This window comes from Xenopus laevis, chromosome 7S (genome assembly GCF_017654675.1).
Source record: "Xenopus laevis strain J_2021 chromosome 7S, Xenopus_laevis_v10.1, whole genome shotgun sequence".
In the NCBI taxonomy this organism is placed as follows: domain Eukaryota; kingdom Metazoa; phylum Chordata; class Amphibia; order Anura; family Pipidae; genus Xenopus; species Xenopus laevis.
In genome coordinates this window covers 4210686-4227882 of record NC_054384.1, presented here as the reverse complement: position 1 = coordinate 4227882, position 17197 = coordinate 4210686, and the positions used below count along the sequence as shown (strand labels likewise).

The window sequence follows — 17197 nt, the reverse complement described above, 5'->3', positions numbered from 1 at the left end:
TCCTATATATTTATCTTTATTCCCTATTAATAACATTGGGATTATATCACTGACCTTCCTATATATTTATCTTTATTCCCTATTAATAACATTGGGATCAACCATCATTTTTACCTGCCAGGCCGGTAAAATAGCAGCCAGGGGCAACCCTACCCACAGATCCATACGCACAGCAGCACTTGGCCATGACAGACCCACAGCTACTTTATAGTTTTGTTCTCTGTTTCAGGCGTTAGTGTCAGTGCCAGGGGTTGCGAATTAAAACAGGCCCTGGCATTTCAGGTACACAAAGGCCCAATCAGACCACACAGGGGTCTAATAATCCCACACAGAGGCCTAATCATCCCACACAGAGGCCTAATCAGGCCACACAGAGGCCCAAACAGTCCCCAGCAGCCCACTAAATAGTGACTGTGTATGGCACCTTATAGCAGCCTCTCTGGCATTTGCCAGAAGCCACAGATTGCCAGTCATTGCCTGGTGGGCACAACATACTCCAGGACATAAACACAGGAGCAAACAGTGCCACATTATAATTGTGCTGTGTGAGGGTTGGGGCGGGGCAGAGCTTGCTGATGTGGGAGGAGCAGACTCTGTGACTGGTTCTGTGAGGGTTGGATCAGCAGGGCTGTAACTGATCTCTCCTCTTGATTTAGAGCCTGAACTACTGAGTCACACTCCCATCCCCCGCTCTTCTCCCTGGCACCGGCTCCATTACTGAGCTGCGGGTGGGAAAGGGTTGTTGGCATTAGTGAGTGACTGTACCTCACAGTGTTCCCTGATTATCTTGCAGGGAGGAGTCTGTTTATTGTTGCACAGTGCACTGCCCTTTGAAACCTACAGATATCTGACAGGGAATGCCGGTTGCTGCAGTAACAAGTCACAAATGGAATATGTAATAAGCACCATAAGCCTGTGCATGGCCACATAACAATGAAGTAAACAGAAGTAATAACCTTTGCTGCTTCTTGTGCTATTCTCTTGTTTAATGTTACCACAAAGAACTCCATTTTATGGGGCTCTCCTGCCTCCATTCATCAGGTACCCGAGTAAAGGAGGCACAGACACCCCTGAAATGTTGTTTTTTGTGGTAACATGGGCTAATGAACACAAGAAGTGACACTGTGGGACAGTCTGTGCCTTTGGGCCTGAGTCTTTTACTCAGCAGTGCCGTGGGCTGTTTTACAATACGACACCGGGGTAGTTACCAATAGCAACCAATCAGCAATCGGTTTTGAGCAGCCTACTCCATGTGAAAGAAAATGAAAACAAAGATCTGGTTGGTTTCAGAATGATTCTGGTGCAGTTTAGCACATGTGTAAGAAAATCAGCCCCGCTCTTCCCTCAGTGGCCCCCTCCTTCTCTTTGTCCCCTCTCATCTGTGTCTTTTCCCCTGAGCTGTCTCTTCTTTCTACTCCTTTCATTCTTCCTTTTTCCTCTGACCCTGCTCTGAATGTCTCCTTTCTACCAGTTCTCTCCCACAGGTGCATCTCCTCTCTCTCTCTCTCTCTGTCCTGTCTCTTCCTGGTCTCCTATTCCCTTCTCCTCCCTGTCCTCCTCCCTTCAGCTCTGCCCTATGGCTCCCAGATCATGTGAATAACTGGGGTGACTTGTAGAAAATCCAGCTAGAAGGGCTGCACTGATCGCATGTGTCTCTGTCTCAGCTTTGTCTCCCTCCCCTCAGTCGTCTCCCTCCCCTTCAGACTTATGGCCCGGAAGAAAACCCAACCCTGCAGGAAGCAGAAGTTCCTCCTCTAGCTGTCTGTAGATTCCCCCATCCACAAACCCTGTCGTTCCCCCCTCCCCAGCCTTTGCCGTGGAGAGGGGGCGACCCCGGAGAAGAGAAGGGAGAGGAGTTGCACCATGTGAGGAATGACAAGGGGGGACTGGGACAGAGGGAAGGGGAGAGGGGCAGAATGGACGGACAGAAGGGGAGGGGGTGGGGAAGTGACAGACAGATATGAGAACAGGCACAGACATACAGACTGTCACACACACACACAGATACACACACTTATGCACAGACAAACTGTCACACAGACAACCATAGAAACACACAGACCCACATTATCAGACACACACCCAGACTGTCATACACAGACACCCAGATTGTCACACATTTCATACATACCACTTAGACACCTAAACACATACAGATACCCAGACTGTCATATAAACATATAGACACCCAGACCCATATACAGACACCTAGACTGTCATTTATGCATTACACACACACATACTAACATACAGCACCCAGCCTGGCACATAGACAACCACTGAAACCCAGACTGTCATACATCCATCCAAATTGTCTTACAGACCCACAGACTGATATATAAATACCTAGACAGACATAGAGATCCCAGACTGATATATAAATGCCTAGACAGACCCCAGACTGATATATAAATGCCTAGACAGACATACAGACCCCAGACTGATATATAGATGCCTACACAGACATACAGACACACAGACTGATATATAAATGCCTAGACAGACATACAGACACCCAGACTGATATATAGATGCCTAGACAGACATACAGACACACAGACTGATATATAGATGCCTAGACAGACATACAGACACACAGACTGATATATAAATGCCTAGACAGACATACAGACTGATATATAAATGCCTAGACAGACATACAGACACACAGACTGATATATAAATGCATAGACAGACATACAGACACACAGACTGATATATAAATGCCTAGACAGACATACAGACATACAGACTGATATATAAATGCCTAGACAGACATACAGACACACAGACTGATATATAAATGCCTAGATAGACATACAGACCCAGACTGATATATAAATGCCTAGACAGACATACAGACACACTGACTGATATATAAATGCCTAGACAGACATACAGACACCCAGACTGATATATAGATGCCTAGACAGACATACATACACCCAGACTGATATATAAATGCCTAGACAGACATACAGACCCCAGACTGATATATAGAAGCCTAGACAGACATACAGACACCCAGACTGATGTAAAGATGCCTAAACAGACATACAGACACACAGAATGATATATAAATGCCTAGACAGACATACAGACACACAGACTGATATATAAATGCCTAGACAGACATACAGACACCCAGACTGATATATAGATGCCTAGACAGACATACAGACCCCAGACTGATATATAAATGCCTAGACAGACATACAGACCCCAGACTGATATATAAATGCCTAGACAGACATACAGACACACAGACTGATATATAAATGCCTAGACAGATATACAGACACACAGACTGATATATAGACGCCTAGACAGACATACAGACACCCAGACTGATATATAAATGCCTAGACAGACATACAGACCCCAGACTGATATATAGATGCCTAGACAGACATACAGACACCCAGACTGATATAAAGATGCCTAGAGAGACATACAGACACCCAGACTAATATATAGACGCCTAGAGAGACATACAGACACACAGACTGATATATAAATGCCTAGAGAGACATACAGACACACAGACTGATATATAAATGCCTAGACAGACATACAGACCCCAGACTGATATAAAGATGCCTAGACAGACATACAGACCCCAGACTGATATAAAGATGCCTAGACACACATATAGAAGAAACAGACTGTAGATAATCGGGCTGGCACAGATAGGCACATGGCTGTGTAGACAAATACTCAAGAGGAACTTATTTCACATACAGACACAGCAAAGGCTAATGACAAGCACTGTATATCATATTTGCACTGGTACATGTATATCTATATATCATATCTGCACTGGTACATGTATATATATATATATATATATATATATATATATATCATATCTGCACTGGTACATGTATATATATATATATATATATATATATATCATATCTGCACTGGTACATGGTTCAGATAGTGACACTGGGCCTGGATTTGTTTTTTGTATGTTTCACCTTTATCTTATGGAATGTCTCATTCTAAGCGACTTTTCAATTATATATTTTTTTTTATATATTTTTTGAATTATTTGCCTTTTTTTCTCTTTCCAGCTTTCAAATGGGGGTCACTGACCCCATCTACAAACAAATGCTCTGATGCTCTGTAAGGCTACAAATCTATTGTTATTGCTACTTTTTATTCCTCAGTTTTCTATTTGGCCTCTCTTATTAATATTCCAGTCTCTTATTCAAATCAGTGCATGGTTGCTAGGGCCATTTAGACCCATGGCAACCAGATGGCAGATATTGCAAACTGGAGAGCTGCTGAATAAAGAGCTAAATAACTCAAAAACCACAAATAATAAAAAAATGAAAACCAATTGCAAATTGTCTCAGAATATCACTCTCTACATCATACTAAAAGGTTAATTCAAAATGAACAACCCCTTTAATAATAGCAGTAATAATCATCAGATGTAAGTTTTAATAATAATAATAATAATAAGTCAGATGAAATACTTACCTGGAATTCCCTCCTTCAGTTCCAAGATGGCGTCTGACTTGGGAAGCAGCCTCACCTCCATAGACTGGCTTCCGCAGCTCACAATCCAGGCTTCGATAAAGGGTTCCCAACAGAACAGTGTAGGGCGTAAGGGCCCAGGATCCCCCGCAGACCCAAGTGCCATGCTGAGCAAAGAGGAAGCTGCGGCCCACCGAGATGGAAAACCCCCTTACAGCTATGCCAACCTCATCCAGTATGCCATCAACTCTGCTCCAGCCAAACGCATGACCCTCAGTGAGATCTACCGCTGGATCTGTGACAACTTCCCGTATTATCGCAGTGCTGGGGTGGGCTGGAAGGTGAGTGTAAGCAGGGGTTCCACTTAAAGGAGAACTAAAGCCTAACTAAAGAAGTAGCTTGAAATGTTGTACATGATGTTTTGTGCTTCTGTACCAGCCCAAGGCAACCACAGCCCTTTAGCAGTAAAGATCTGTGTCTCCAAAGATGCCCCAGTAGCTCCCCATCTTCTTTTCTGCTGATTCACTGCACATGCTCTGTGCTGCTGTCACTTACTGAGCTTAGGGAGCCACTCACACTATACAGTACACATAGAATAGAAATGTCACAATATAAGGCTGATTAGTAATTAATACACATAATTACTACATGGCAGCACAGAAACCAGTGCAATTAGCATCAGAATTGAATAATCAGCAAACCTGTAGCATCAGCTTATATTACAGCCAGGGAAGCTCATTTTCTGCTGGATAATTAGTGACGAGCCCTAAGCTTAGCTTCTCAACAGCCAATCAGAGCCCACTGAGCATGTGAGTGTCACAGACACTTTCCAAGATGGTGACCCCCTGTGACAAGTTTGAAGTCCTGGATCATTGCTGCTATTGACAAGCTCAAACTTTAGCCTCGTGCAATAAGTTCACTATATAAAATATAGCATTTTGAATAGGGTTGCCATGTGGATAGGGTTGCCACCTTTTCTGGAAAAAAATACCGGCCTTCATATATATATATATATATATATATATATATATATATATATATATATATATATATATATATAATTTTTCCCCTATATATATATAGACAAACACTCGCACTCTGATCCAGTCTTGGAGTTACTGTGGGTGCTGGTTCAAAGCTTTAGCATACAGTAATTAAATAGGGACCCGCACTCCAATGTTGCGTGAAGAAAAAAAGGTTTTTATTTCAACTTGCGCATCCAACGTTTCTGCCCATGCCTGGGCCTTTCTCAAGGATCCAGGCATGGGCCGAAACGTTGGATGCACAATTTGAAATAAAAACCTTTTTTTCTTTACGCAACATTGGAGTGCGGGCCCCTATTTAATTACTATATATATATATATATATATATATATATATATATCTTTTTTCCCTATTAATCACATTGGGATCAACCATCATTTTCACAGGCCAGACCTGTAAAATACCGGCCATGTGGCAACCCTAAATGCGGATAGAGGTTTGTGCCAGTGACTGGATATCAGTGGCAGTTCTAATGCTAAATATTTGGAAAGCTGTACAGGTGATGGGTTCCATTATAGCTGTTGGGTAATGTAGTTAATGGGCCACCTTCCAGCTGATAGGCTGTACAGACAATGGGTTAGTTTCCAGCATTCTTGAGAACTGATACTAGGCCCAGATTTACTGGGTGCACATGCCTCAGCCCAGTTTTACTGTATAAAGGGAATGCAACTAGACGAGCCATGTGCTCCTCACCAGGGCCATCAGGGGGCACAGAGAGAACAGTTGTCCCAGGCCCTGCAGGGTTTTATGTCTAAGGGAGGCCCGGCCATGCTTTACCTGCTTTCACCATGCTGCCAGCTTCATAATGTAGGACAGCAGCTCTGTGCACACCAGATTTTTCTGCTATTCTGATTCTCTGTACCCTCATTGGTTCTTTAAGGATAAGTCCCGGTAAAGCTGTACAGGGATTGGATAGGGGAAGTTAGAACGTCCCCTTCAGCCTATCCAATCCCAATGTAGCTTTACCGGGACTTATCCTTAAAGAACCAATGAGGGTATAGAAAATCTGAATCAATGGCTTTTTATGGCTTAGGGGGGTTTAATGTTTTAGCTCTGATGTCTGTGTGGCCTTTTTACTGTGGGGTGGTCGAGATATAGGTGTGGCCTTTTTACTGTGGGGTGGTCGAGATATGGGATGGGGTTTAAAGGTGGGCGGGGGCCCAGAAAATGTTGCACGATAGGGCCCTGCGATTTCTGATGGCGGCCCCGCTCCTCACTCTGTAATCGTTTCTATCTGTGGTTGGCACAGAAGACTTGGCACAGGATAGGATGGGCCAAGTGAGCTTGGGGAGGCGGTCGCAGCAATGCCATGGTAATTCTTATCAGGAGAGTCAGACAAGCTCATTGTGTGCATTACCTGCTCTCGTGCTTGTGTCTTGCAGAACTCGATACGACACAATCTGTCCTTAAATAAATGCTTCAGGAAAGTTCCGCGCCCCCGAGATGATCCCGGAAAGGTAAGAACAATGTGCCATACAGGGTGAGAAACAGCACGAATGGCAGACGAGAAAGGGAACCTGAACCATTCATTAACTTGGCCTTTATTGCAGGGATCCTACTGGATGATTGACAGTTGTCCAAAAGAAGACATAACTCTGCCTCGCAGGAAAAGGCCGCATCCAGACGATGAGGTACCTACATCCTTTCAGTCACTGCCATCCATATGGGTGCAACACACACATCCAACCCCTGCATCATAAAATGTGACAAATACAACATTATGTTAGCAGACTTGTAGTCAGCACCACTTCCACTTTCTTCCTTGGATGGGTGCACGTCCTCCAATGGCCACTTTCCACTGGCAATACTGACAAAGAAATGAGTCCAGCACCCGCAGTTTTAAATATTTTACTTTATTGGTGCAAGGGCATTACAGCAACGTTTCAGACTGTATGGTCTTTTATCAAGCTAACCAGCATGTGTTTAATAGTGCTACTTATACTCTATTCCACCATCTAGTGGTCATTTGTGCAAACTTATTCAATTAACATGAAACAATAAACAAATAATTCTTATACATTTGTCAATTTAACACTGTGTGTCTAGAACATTACGCAAGCAAGTGTTCAATATCGTTTGAAGCGAGTTCGACAAAATGTCTATAGTGAATATATCTGTAAGAGATAAAAAATAAAACATGTAAAATCAGAATAAAAACCAAGTAAGAATTAAAATCATCAGAAAATGGGACTCAAGTTGTTTAAACCCCCATGGTTCTAGGGTTTCAAGTTTTCTAATCCAGAATGCCTCATTTTATAATAACTCTTTTAATCTATTCCCTCCTCGACGCTTAGATTCAATGGTCTCTACAATCTGGAATTTTAACTGATTGACCCTTTGAGCATGATCGATAAAGTGATCGGCAACTGCTTGTTCTTTTTTTCCGGTATTAATTGCAGATTTGTGTTCTCGTATCCGTTCACGGACCGTTCTCTTGGTGTGGCCCACATATGCTAGCCCACATGCGCATTTGATCACATACACTGCATATGTGGAACCACAAGAGTATTGGCCCCTTATTTTAATAGGATTACTCTTTCTGGGGTGAAAAAATACACTCCCCTACTTGTACATTAGAACAACAGTTGCAATTAAGACAAGGATAAAGTCCCTACTTTTCCCTTAAATACAACATTATGCACATACTATAACCAATACATACGTGCACTGTTCTACTAATATATTGTGTTGGTCTACCTGTTGTCCCTCCTGCAGGTTTTGCTTCTGGGAGTTTCAGGGGATCCTGTAGAATGTAATTACATTGCTGCTGAAAATATCAATGTGCCTGATCTCTAGTGTGTGGTTCTTTTGCAGGTTTCCCAGGATTCATTTGAACAAGAAGTCAACAAAAGCCCCCTGAGTTCAGCCAGTGAGGTGTCTATGCCCCAAGAAGCCACCCAAGGGCATCCTATGAACAATAACTCTCCTCTCCCTACCTACAGCCAGGTGAGCGTGCATAGCAAGGTTAAAGGCATACTGTTATGTGAAAAAAACACATCAGTTAATAGTGCTGTTCCAGCAGAATTCTGCACTGAAATCCATTTCTCAAATAAGCAAACAGATTTTTTTATATATAATTTTGAAATCTGACATGGGGCTAGACATATTGTCAGTTTCCCAGGTGCCCACAGTCAGATAAACTTCAGTCACTCTTTACTGCTGTACTGCAAATTGGAGTGATATCACCCCTCCCTCCCCCCCCCCCAGCAGCCTAACAACAGAACAATGGGAAGGTAACCAGATAACAGACTTCAGATTTCAAAAATGTTCAGCTGAGCACTCTGAGCAATGTTTTGTGAATTTGTTTATATTGCCTTTAATATATATCTACATGGAAAAGCTCATGATATCTGATCTGGTTAGCTGTCATTTAGTTACTCTGGTAAATGGTTAGGTGTGCAATGCTTTGTCTGAGACCAGTTCACCATCGGACTGGGACACTGTTGGCCCCCTGGGGCTGCGACTTGAAGGGGTCCTCTTCCTGACATACGCAGGAAACAAAACAAACGTTAGTATTAACTGGCAGCTGACTGCACTTGGGGTGATTTTCAATACGGTGGTACAGGCAGGGGAGCAGGCCCAGGTTTGCAGGGGCCCATGACTGCCGGGGTTTTCTCCTACTGGCCCAGTCTGACCCTAGTTAGATGTATAATCAGTACAAATTCTTAATTACTGCATTCACTTCATTCTATGGATCCATTGTCTCTCTTCCTTACCAAACAGGCCAACCCCACTCAGATGCCACCAGATTCCCGGGCTCCTACATACAACAACAACGACTGCTACAAGTTCTCCTTCTCAGAAAGCACCTTCCCAGATCTGAGCTGTTCCTTCCGGAGTCTGTATCACTCTCTGTTGGGCAAACAGGGGGAGAGAGGAGACAAGGATCTGTACAACTCTATGCAGAGCAAACAGGGTGAGATGGGCACATAGGCATCTGTCACTGGTAGCATATGGTGTTGGTAAGGGAATATGGTAATGGCTAATGCTGGGCATGCGACAATGCAGACAGAAGTACTTTTTATGCACCTTCCATTGTCCTCTTTGGTGCCTTAAATGGGAGAGGATCACCTTGATGAGGAAACACCCTGTTTAAGTCAATGATCTGCCACCATAGTTCTTCATCTGTTAATCTCATTTACACCAATCAACCACTTCCCCGTTTGTCTCCACCAGTTCTGCCCCCTGTTCATTCAGAAGTACAGTCATCGAGCTGCTGTATGTACCAGCAGAATTCTGGTGCTGCTCCCTCTAACCTGCACCCCCACAATGTCCCCAGCATCAGTGGCCTTCCCCCTTCTCACCATCAAGCTCAACACCAGCAACCTCCATATCTGCCCCAGCAGCAAATGCCTCGCCCCCCAGCTCCTGGCATGTCTTTGGGTAAGTGTCCCTCGGTGTGAATGGGTAGAAAGGGCATGTCTCTGAAATACCCCATAACTAACTGACATTCATCTCTCTGCCTTAGGGCTTCCAAGTGACTGGTGTTCGAATATTGACTCCTTAAAGGAAAGCTTCAAGATAGTCAGCAGTTTGGATTGGTCCTCTGTGGATCTGTCCCAATTCTCAGGTAAGCCGCTAAAGCCCACCTGGGCCTGTTTGCAGTATACCCCAGTATAAACGGAAACTATATCAGTTTGTGATGCATTGTGTATCAGATAACATCATTTAATGCTAAATTAAGATTAATAGAAGGTTCGGAGTTAAAGGACCTATAAATAACAGGACAGTACAGTTTCAGTTGATCTTCCACTGGGTGGATCTCAAATACAATAAGAGTTGCCTGTCTGGAAGGCTGCATAAAGCAGGTCATGAGCACACTATGGGTAAATGTCAGATAATTCCCTTTATTCCTGTTGGCAGATCTGATGGAGAGTCTGCGTCAGGCTGAACTTAAGAACTGGAGCCTGGACCAGGATCACATTGCCAGCCTGTGTGATTCCTTAAGCCATCTGCTGAGTACGACTGGCCTCCTCCCACAAAACCATGGACAGCCTCCATCTTGCCAGGCTCCCTGTATGCCACCAACTACCAGCAGTGCCTGCGCTCTACGAGGAGGGAAGCCTGGACATAACATGGCAGGTAAGAGGAATGGAACAAGTCAAGAGCTGTAGTGAAGAAGGGAGAATCGGAATGTAGAAATGGGCGGAGATGAGGTCTGTAGTCTTGTAACCCATAGCAACCAGTCAGCTGTTTTCATTTGCTTGTCTACTGTCATTAGAAATATTAAAGGAACAGTTCAGTATAAAGATAACAACTAGGTAAATAGGCTGTGCAAAATACAAAATGTTAACAGAATAGCCAGAACACTACTTCCTGTTTTGCAGCTCTCTTGGTTTCCACTGATTGGTTATCAGGCAGTAACCAATCAGTGACTCGAGGGGGGGCACATGGGTAATAACTGTCCCATGTTTCTCCCGTAAATTTGTTGACTAAAGGTGGCCATAGACACAAAGATCCGCTCGTTTGGCAACATCGCCAAACGAGCGGATCTTTCCCTGATATGCCATTAACGAGCATGGCTATATCGGGGGTAATCTGATTGTTCGGCCGTATGGCCGAACGATCCGATTACGATGCGCAATGGGCTCCGGCAGGATCGGTCAACCCTGACCGAATCGACCAAACTACTGATCTCCGCTGGACGAAAGACACACACCACACTCGATCCGAAAATCGTACGAATCAAAGATAGGATCTGTGTGTCTATGGCCACCTTAACTCAGAGTTAGAGAGCTGAAAAGCAGTTACTGTTCTGTTACACATCCAGTCACTCCAGCCTTTATACATTATGTTTTTGGCTAACTAACGATATTAGAATTTTTATTTTATTTTGCACAGTCTATTTATCCAGTTTTTATTTTTAAGCTGAACTGTTCATTTAAATGCAAGCCTCTGATTGGATGCTATGGGTTATAAAACCTAGATAAAATATTCTACTTATTACGCTGTTCTCCCCAGAAAAGGGAAATAAGGATGAGACATTGGGGTATATTTATCAAAGAGTGAAGTTAGAGATCCCCACAGTCCTCTAGAGTGAAATTCCGCCACTCTCCATTCATTTCTATGGGATTTTTAAAGGCGTATTTATCAAAGGATGAACTTTCACTTTCACCCATTGATAAATACTTGTTTAAAAATCCCATAGAAATGAATGGAGAGAGGAGGAATTCCACTCTAGAGGACTGTGGCGATGTCAGACTTCACTCTTTGATAAATATACCCCATAGCCAATCTGATCTTATAAATGTTTGTGTCTCCCTCCTCAGTAAATTCATATGGACAGAATCAGCCTCCTCCCGTGTCCTGTGGTCACACCTTTACCGTCTCTTCCGGTTATCCCATCCAGTCCCAGGCACCACCAACGTACAGCCAGCAAGGTGAGCAGCTTCATTAAACAAGTTGGTATGACGGAGAGAGGGCATCACAATGATAATGCCAGTGATCAAAGAGATCTTCTTAACCAAGTACAGAGGCAGGGGCGTAACTACAGAGGAAGCAGATCCTGAGGCTGCAGGGGGGCCCGGGAGATATAGGGGCCCCATGAGGCCCCAATTTATAGAAAATTTTAATAATAAAAAACAGGTCAACCGTTAGACATTTTGGAAGCCTGAAAAATAATTTGCTGTGGGCCCAGTAATATCTAGTTATGCCACTGAACAGAGGTCTGATTCTCTTCCTGGTTTGGGCTGCTCTCTTTCCCATGGACAGCCTGGGGGTGGAGGACTTTGAAGCAACGGACAGCCAGTTAGGAAGGTTTCATTGACCTGTGTGGGCGGGGTACTGAAGATCTGGTTCATGAAGCTTTGGTCAGGGAGCCAGTCACATAGTCATTTCAGGAAGATTTATGTAGAAGATTAGGGTTTTAAAAGAACAGTTCAGTGTAAAATAAAAACTGGGTAAATAGACAGGCTGTGCAAAATAAAACTTGTTTTCAATATAGTTAATTAGCCAAAAATGTAATGTATAAAGGCTGGAGTGAGTGGATGTGTAACATAATAGCCAGAACACTACTTCCTGCTTTTCAGCTCTCTAACTCTGAGTTAGTCAGTGACTATAAGGAGGGCCACATGGGACATAACTGTTCATTTTCTATTTTGCACAGACTATCTATTTACCCAGTTTCATTTTTTACACTTTAATTCACTTTTTTATTCATTTTAACCAAAAACCAGCTGATTACAGGTTACAGGTTAATTACAGGTTAATTACAGGTTACAAAAAGTTTAGAACATTAGCACATTTCAGATAACAATATAAAGTTTGAATTCATATGAATTAAATAAAAACTCAATAAAGTAACATATGATCCCATGTAGGTAAACAAAGCTAAAAATAAAATGTAAAAAAAAAAATCAACTTAAAGATTACTATTCCAAGTTGCAATTTTCTCTACTCGACAACAAAATAAAGAGGGTAATAAAATCCTTTTGAAATTAAACATAAAATCCAAATTCTTTTTTTTTTTTTATTAAAGCATTCGTAGCTGTTGTAAAGTCATTTGAAAACCTCAGCTGTCAATCAAATATTCTGCAGAAAATATGAAGGTGTGGGACACATCCAAGGCAGCAACTGGACTGCAATAATTTCTTTATTGGGGGTAGAGATACACAACATGTTTCGGGCGGCGCCCTTTGTCAAGTGTGTTGTCAAATATTCTGCCCCACCTCTATGCCTTAGGCAATTACTTTCACTTTCTATTCAGCAATTACTAGGGGGCACATTTACATAGGGTCGAATATCGAGGGTTAATTAACCCTCGATATTCGACTGCCGAATGTAAATCCTTCGACTTCGAATATCGAAGGATTTACCGCAATTAGTTTGATCGAACGATTAAATGCTTCGAATCGAACGTTTCGAAGGATTTTAATCCTTCGATCAAGCGATTTTACTTTGCCTAAAAAAAGCTAGGAAAGCCTATGGGGGACCTTCCCCATAGGCTAACATTGCACCTCGGTAGGTTTTAGGTGGCGAAGTAGAGGGTCGTAGTTTTTTTTAAAGAGACAGTACTTCGATTATCGAATGGTCGAACGATTTTTAGTTCGAAACGTTCGATTTGAAGTCGTAGTCGAAGTAGACAATTCGATGGTCGAAGTAGCCAAAAAAAAATTCCAAATTCGACGTTTTTTCTATTCTATTCCTTCACTCGAGCTAAGTAAATGGGCCCCTAGATGTCACTGCTCTCCCCATCCCTCCTTACCATCTAACTGTAAAGCCAGTTCATTGGGATTGTCATCAGGTCCCCCATTCTGGTGCACAAAGAAGATCCTGAGATGATACAAGGCTTAATAACGGTGTCCACAAAATGGCTCCTGCCTGCTTGTTATAATTATGAATTCCCAGACTGAAGGAAACAAGATTTAAATAATTTATACAGTGGAATTAAAGTGCATTTTGCTTGATTTATGGGATGAAATAGGATATCGAATAATTTTTTGGGGTGATGGGTCCCCTTTAATAAACTTTTCCACTTTGTGCCAAAACCTTTTCACATCAGGACATGACCATAAGTAATGAAGGATATCTGTAGTATATTCAGTTCATTGCATTTTGGGCAAACAGAAACAATTGAGGAGTTGTGTCATTTCTTGTAGATTAAATCCTGCCCCAAATGTTATTTTTTACACTTTTTTATTTTTTACAGGACGCCACCCACATCGTGCTTTGTACCCACCTCAACGTCCGACACTTCGTTACCCACAGAGCAGCGATGACATTCAGGATGATTTTGACTGGGACTCCATTGCCTAGAGACATTATTCACCCTCTGGGGGGGGGGGGACAAAACAAAGAGAGAGAGATGCGAGGGGCCACGGTATTCCCTCCCTGTGTATAATATATATGAATATATATAAATGTATATCTTCGCCCGACAATCAGGGACAAAAGCCACACTGTACCACGTGGAAACTGTCAGTTTATCAACAAAACCCCGTCTGCTAAACCACAGCCTAATGCCTTTTGCTGCATTGTGAAGATTGTGACTTCCCAGCCAATGTATCTGCCATCAGCAAAGCGTGGATATGCCAAGGACAGAGGAAAGGGCACCCAGCATGGGGCGCCCGCTGGGAGAAGCAAGGGTAACTTCATTTAATTTATTTACATGGCACAAACCTTGGAACCAGCAGGACGGCACAGACAGGACAGCAGAAGATTCCGGGTGAGAAGATCCAGATATATAAACATGTGAACTGGGCAGTACCCGGGTTGAATGGTTCAGCTGTGCCCACAGTCTCATTAACGGAGCTCATGTTTTGGCACTTTCTGGGATTTTCTCATTATTATTATTTACGTGTGTGTGACCCTTAATTGTGCGTTGGACTGCAAACCAGACCCGAAGATGAGTTCATTCTAGTATTAAGCACCACCTTATCCTCTTCTACCACTGTGTATAATATATATATATATATATATATATATATATACGACAAAAAAGCTGAAGCACACCAGGATTTTCTTCAAGAAATATAAAAGTATTTATTCCATCAACGTTTCGGCCCTCGAGTGGAGCCTTTATCAAGATAGAGATTACACCAAAGTGAAAACAATTTAAAGACTCACCCAGCTCACTCCCACCTCCCAGTGACGCCCCCTTTTTTTTCAGGTGTGAGGGATAATTAGAGAATTCATTAATGTGACTGGTTTTTCCAACAGGTACATTCTGTAGAAACAAATACATATAAAGCACAGAATGTGAAATACAGTGTATAACGTGCTATACATTAGTAATAAATATTAAACATCAAAATAGAATTTTTATATAAAAAACACTTAAAAATCCACCAAAGGATTACCAGTATCAAAACCTAAAAACAAACTGTTTGCAGAGATCGCTAGAACCTACTTGTCAATCATTTTACAGAATCTACCACTTTTATCTTTTGTCCAAAAAGATTGTGCGTTGGACTGCAAACCAGACCCGAAGATGAGTTCATTCTAGTATTAAGCACCACCTTATCCTCTTCTACCACTGTGTATAATATATATATATATATATATATATATATATATACGGTGCCTTGGATCCCTATGAGCAAGTGTCGCTCAGACTCAGTCCGTGCGCATAGACAGGAAAACAAATAATGCTGCAGGTACAAAGGGAAGGTGTAAATTAAATACAAGCTGCTTCTATACGAGTCTGTTGTTTGGTGATTTTTTTTCCCACACACTGTCTGCTGTGGTTCCCTTAGCGCAAACTATGGGGGCTGGAGCGCGTCTGGGGGACGGGGATGTAGGAAAAGGCCGTTTAGGGTGATATTTGGGGGAATTGCTCAACTAGACACTCCTGGAAGCAGCTTGTTGGTCAGTTAGGGGTGGATTTGGGATATGGAGATTTGAATGATTCTGTGTTGAACTAAATACTCATGGGACAATGCACAGGATACACAGTAGATAACAGATACTACTATAGTTTATATAAACAAGCTGCTGTGTAGCCATGGGGGGGGGCAGCCATTCAAGCACAGGATACACAGTAGATAACAGATAAGTACTACTATAGTTTATATAAACAAGCTGCTGTGTAGCCATGGGGGCAGCCATTCAAGCACAGGATACACAGTAGATAACAGACAAGTACTACTATAGTTTATATAAACAAGCTGTTGTCTAGCTATGGGGGCGAGTATCTCTTTAAGGGAAGTTTTATTTGCATCCAGGAATTCTTTGCTATCTGAGCGTTGCTCAGCCAGTGCTCTATGTAGAGCTAATCTGATTGCAGCTGCTTTTCCAGGCCCAAAATCTCCAAATGATGTGTAGTTTTGCTTCAGTTTACAAATAAGTCATTAAGATTGAGTTCAGATCCAGTATTAGAGATAGGGGCAAGTCAGTTTGTACCCTAGATAAATGGTAGTAGCTCCACATACCTATAGCACAAGCACTACATAAGCTCTTGGCGTCTATGTGGCTTTAGTGCACAACACTGTATAAAAGAATTGGAACCACAAATGTGATATTCAGGCAGATACTGAGCTTAAAGGGATACTGTCACTGTCAATAGTACTGCTCCAACAGAATTCTTCACTGAAATCTGTTTTTCAAAAGAGCAAACTGAATTCTTTATATTTAATTTTAAAATCTGACATGGGGCTAGACATATTGTCAGTTTCCCAGCTGCCTCCAGTCATGCGAATTGTGCTCTGATAAACTTCAGTCATTCTTTACTGCAAGTGTGAGTGATATCACCCCCCCCCCCCCATCAGCAGAACAATGGGAAAATGACAACTAAACTAAAAATAAAATAATACACTTGCTGGTTCAGGAATGACATTTTATATTGTAGAGTGAATTATTTGTAGTGTTAGTGTCATTTAGGAATAAAATGACACCATTAAAATCATGACAGAATCTCTTTAAAGTCAGGAATTAAATGAATGAAACGAACGTGGGGTATTCATGGCACATCCATGCCTTTGGTGAAGTCGCCTGACGAGTAGATATTTACCTGATCTGGTAACACCAACCAGATTAATCCAATAGTAAGGAACCAGTGCCGATGATCAGATCAGAAAAGAGAACAATTCAGTATAATACTGTAGGACATTCAGATTTTTGTTCACGAGCCACTCCATTGTTGCTTTGCTTTTGGGATCATTGTCCTAATGAAAGATGGACTCTTGCCCAAAAACTTTAATCAAGGTTTCAAGCCCCTGCTTATGAAAACAAG

At 42.3% G+C, this 17197-nt stretch overlaps 1 protein-coding gene across 1 annotated transcript; it reads left to right on the top strand.

Annotated features, from left to right (window-relative positions):
- The first annotated feature begins 1744 nt into the window (after window positions 1-1744).
- foxj2.S (forkhead box J2 S homeolog) lies at window positions 1745-15668 on the top strand. The gene is given in 11 exon segments (NM_001094052.1): window positions 1745-1865; window positions 4508-4826; window positions 6912-6986; window positions 7080-7160; window positions 8344-8475; window positions 9253-9445; window positions 9706-9912; window positions 9998-10099; window positions 10393-10611; window positions 11799-11909; window positions 14177-15668. Coding segments are annotated over 10 exon segments (1539 nt in total). The 5' UTR covers window positions 1745-1865; window positions 4508-4514; the 3' UTR covers window positions 14284-15668.
- Window positions 15669-17197: the final 1529 nt, after the last annotated feature.